Source organism: Sinocyclocheilus rhinocerous, unplaced genomic scaffold (genome assembly GCF_001515625.1).
Source record: "Sinocyclocheilus rhinocerous isolate Xijiao unplaced genomic scaffold, SAMN03320098_v1.1 scaffold19, whole genome shotgun sequence".
NCBI lineage: Eukaryota > Metazoa > Chordata > Actinopteri > Cypriniformes > Cyprinidae > Sinocyclocheilus > Sinocyclocheilus rhinocerous.
In genome coordinates, this window is record NW_015638975.1 from 2,205,097 (window position 1) to 2,209,194 (window position 4,098).

Sequence of the window (4,098 nt, forward strand, 5' to 3'; positions counted from 1 at the left end):
TTAAGCTATTTAAAAGCGAAGGAAAGCGAGGAAAAGAGGGAAAATTCAAACAAACTAAAAATTAACAATTGCTTTACTCCGAATTGCCGCTATTTGAAAGTGAAAGTAAAATGGGCACACCGCTTTTACAAGCTATTTAAAAGCGAAGGAAAGCGAGGAAAAGAGGGAACGCCCCGCCCCCGCGGTGATACCGGTATTACCGGTGTTGTCACACGTCGATTAACCGGTGGGAAAATTTCCTCACCGTCACAACCCTACCCTACATTCTACTCTGCGTTTTCATCTCAAACCTATGAGTTTTGTCCTGGTTTGTATTTTTGACCAGAAGTGGGATTATAAGCTTGTGTTGAGTGAAATTAACCAGTGCTTCAGTGGCGGTACCGTTGGCACACCAATACCAAGCCTGATCAAAATGTGAACACCTTATTGAACACAGTCAGCCAGAAAGCTCCTGCTCAATACACAACCAAGCCAAGCACGTCACCGCTATGCGTCTCGCCGAGGGAATTAAGCGGCCAGACGAATTAACTTTTCAAGGATCATCCTTCCGAACATTGCTGGGGAGCAAAGGAGTGTGACAGTGTCTTAAATGCTCTAGTGTGTGACCCACTTCTAAAAAAGACTTTTGTGTCATTCTCGAAAGCTGCCGCATGCACACGCTAAACTCATTGAATACTACAGTAAATACAAACAAGCTCAAACTCCAATTTAGAACTGATGCCGCAAAAAAAAAAACTACGGCCTCCTTTAAGGAATTATTCAGCAATCAAACAAAATAAAGCATCTGGTAGGAAACAGGAATAAATAGTCAAGTGGCACATTTGGTGAGCACCAGGTGTGTAATAAAGTTTGGTGAGTGAAGCCTCGCTGCTGACGGATGGCACACAAGCCTGGTTCTCCTGTGCTCCGCTCTATTCCTTTGCCAACACAGCACATTGGCGTGGCAGTGATTGATAAGAGAAAACATCATTGGCAATGCTTTCATCATGGACGCACTATTGTCCATACGACATTCATGGCTTTCATATGCAAACTTGTCAGTGTACAAATGCAGTGCACACATGGAATGTTTTTCTCTTTAATTGGCATGAAATTTCATGGGAAGGTTTTAGAGGCTAACAATTTATACTTTGGCAAGGAGCCCCAACATAGGGGAAAAAAAGCTCAGTGGTGGGGTTTCCTTGGAAACTGGTGCAGAGTTTTTTTTTGTTTGTTTTTTAGCCAATGAAAAGAAATGGTGGCATGCTTTCATTAGGTGCCAATCCTGTCCTGCTTTGAAAAATGTTGTTGGTTTTGAAAACATTTAGTTAAAGCTGTACCTTATTGCCACATCACAAGAGGCTTTGAGACCGTCATAGAAACAGTAGCATGCCTGTGATGACGAAGACTGTACACTGCATGTTCATTTACACTGATGCAATGATTTTTCCTAAACCAAAAAATTTGAATTGATTTGTGTGTATTTAATTATATATATATATATATATATATATTATAAAACCTCATATGTATTATGTATTTTTATGTCTTTTAATATTGTAAAAATATCTTACACTTTCATAGTGTGAAAGTGTAAAGTGTATATCAGGGCTGTAGGCCATCCTGCATTGAATTTGAAAATACCTTTTAAATTTAAATTTTGAATTTCTATATTTTAAAGCATAAAAAAGCACATTTAAAATATAAAAAAGCATATTTAAAATAAAACACTTTAAATTATTATTATTATAAAATTTGAATGACAAGTCAGTAAATTCCTCTTCCTGCAATTTAGCTTTTTGTGATGTGCGGCCAATTCAAAATCAATTCAAACAATTCTTCAATTCTGAATTTTGTCCAACTATCCATAGTGTTTCAGTGTAAAGTGAAACGGCTCCTGAATATCTCTGTGATCTTTTAAACCCAAATACATCTGTTAGATCGCTGCGGTCTTCTGAGCAAAGAGTGTTGATGGTCCCGAGATCTAGATTAAAGTTGAGGGGTGACCGTGCCTTTTTCAAATTGCTGGGCCTAAACTACGGAATAGGGTTGTAACGATATACCGGTATGACGGTTTATCACGGTTTGAACGTGCACGGTTATCATACCGTAAACATTTGCATATCTACGTTTTTTTTTTAAATAATGAAAAATAATGAAAATATTTTTTCATTGAATTGTTTTTTTCCAGAAGGGAGACTTCAATAATTTCATTAAAATGGTTTCAAGTTTGTTGTAATAAAGGATTTGTTCACTCAAATAACTTGTTCTTGTTCTTTTAAGAGTCATTGTTACTGATAAGAATTATTGTTTAATATATACCGTGATATTTTCTGAGACGATTATCATACCGTGAAAATCTCATTCCGTTACAACCCTTCTATGGAATCTTCCAGTCTCCCTCCGATTAGTCTCTTCAGAATCTGAATTTAAATCCAAGTTTAAAAACTGACCTTTTTTCCAAGGCTTATAACTGTCCTTGGAGTATAAGGATCTGTCACCTATCGGTGTTTATCAGTGTGATTTTCTCCTCTTTAGTGCATTGCAGTCAAAACTGTTTATATTTGTCTTTTTAGCAAGGTTTGTACAGCACAGTGGTCAACTACTGTTGTTTTTATTGTGCTTTATAAATAAATTTTGATTTGATTTAATTTAAAGGTCTGTTCAAGCCTGACAAAATACAAATATTCATTTAAACTATTGAATCTGATACCAAATTGTCAATATTTCCTGAAATACCTGAATGGTAATTTGTTATACAGATTATAAATTAAACGACAACCTAGCCACAGAATAAAAAAAAAACTCAAAGTACACTAATGCAGACTTTGTGTGAAGGAGTTTGTTTTAAAAGCTGTTGCTGCCTCTGTTGTGGACTTGGTGTGAATAGGCCAAATGTGTACGTTAACCTATGTGTTTGTTGTTGTTTTTCTGCAGGTTTTGTGTGGGCGACAAGTTTTTCCTAAAAAACAACATGATTCTGTGTCAGATGGACTATGAGGAGGGGCAGCTCAACGGGAGCTTTGAGACACAAGTTCAATAGCCAATCAAACGACGGCAGCGACAGCTCTCGGTCCACACACACAAACACACGCTTATGTGCGATGGATGTTCTGCTGCACTCAGAGAGAAGAGCATCTGTCTGCTTGCCTGCAATACTTTTTACAGTAAAAGCCCTATTGGTCCCTGAGGACTCTATTGTAAATGTACTACTTTTTGGCCCTTCCTGTCCCCAACACTGAGCAGTTACACGTTTTGATGTACAGTTGTGCCTGCTTAGCTGAGCACTGTATTGCCTGTATGGTTTTTGTGATGTTTTTCTGTTTTGGTCTCCATCTTTTTCTTTCTTTCTCTCTCACACACACACACAACCACACACACACTTGCTCTATTTCTCTTTCTCTTGTTCTTCTAATGCTTCTCTGAGGGTATGTACAGTCTGTTTTCTGTATATATAAACTGGAACATTTATTTTATGAAACTGTAATGCAATTTTATTACCAGTGTGAATTAAAAAGATTCTTAAATGTTCATATTTGAGTTTGTTTTCTGATCCCAAAGCCAAAGTTTGAAGAGACTGGCCCATGTATCAACAAATGTAATTACTGAACTCACTTAAAATGGCTAAAGCTTCAAAAACATTTATCAGATAACTAAGAAATAATAAATGATGACAATTTTATATACAGAATGACAATGAAACCGCATATTTTAATTGCTGATGGACTAAGACAAGTTGTTTTCAGGTGAATTAAATACGGTCTTATTTCGAATAAAGCAAATGAATTCAAAAACTCCAAAGTTGTTGTTGTTGTCATAACATTGATTACCACAACAGATCTGTGAGGTCTGCACATGCTGAGTGTCTGCTTCTGAGTTTTGTCTACAACAATTTTCCTATGTATTCAAACACTCACTTATTAATGAATTCTTATCCTTACTTTTGGTGATTCAAGTCTTGAGTTCATGTCTGACACGCTACAACTCCATCAAAATATCACAAGGCCTCATAATGAACTGCTGTCTGGAGAAAAATAACAGCATGGTATTTGTACAAAAAACACAGCACTGTCTTCAACAATTTTCCTATGTATTCAAACACTCACTTATTAATGAATT

General features: G+C 36.6%; 1 protein-coding gene across 1 annotated transcript in view; it reads left to right on the forward strand.

Annotated features, from left to right (window-relative positions):
• The window catches only part of lmo1 (LIM domain only 1), a 41,533-nt gene extending 38,023 nt beyond the window's left edge, over positions 1 to 3,510 (forward strand). The window contains exon 4 of the mRNA XM_016565976.1: positions 2,917 to 3,510. Coding sequence (XP_016421462.1) covers positions 2,917 to 3,022 — 106 coding nt within the window. The 3' untranslated portion in view covers positions 3,023 to 3,510. The remainder of the gene's footprint in view (positions 1 to 2,916) is intronic.
• Positions 3,511 to 4,098: the final 588 nt, after the last annotated feature.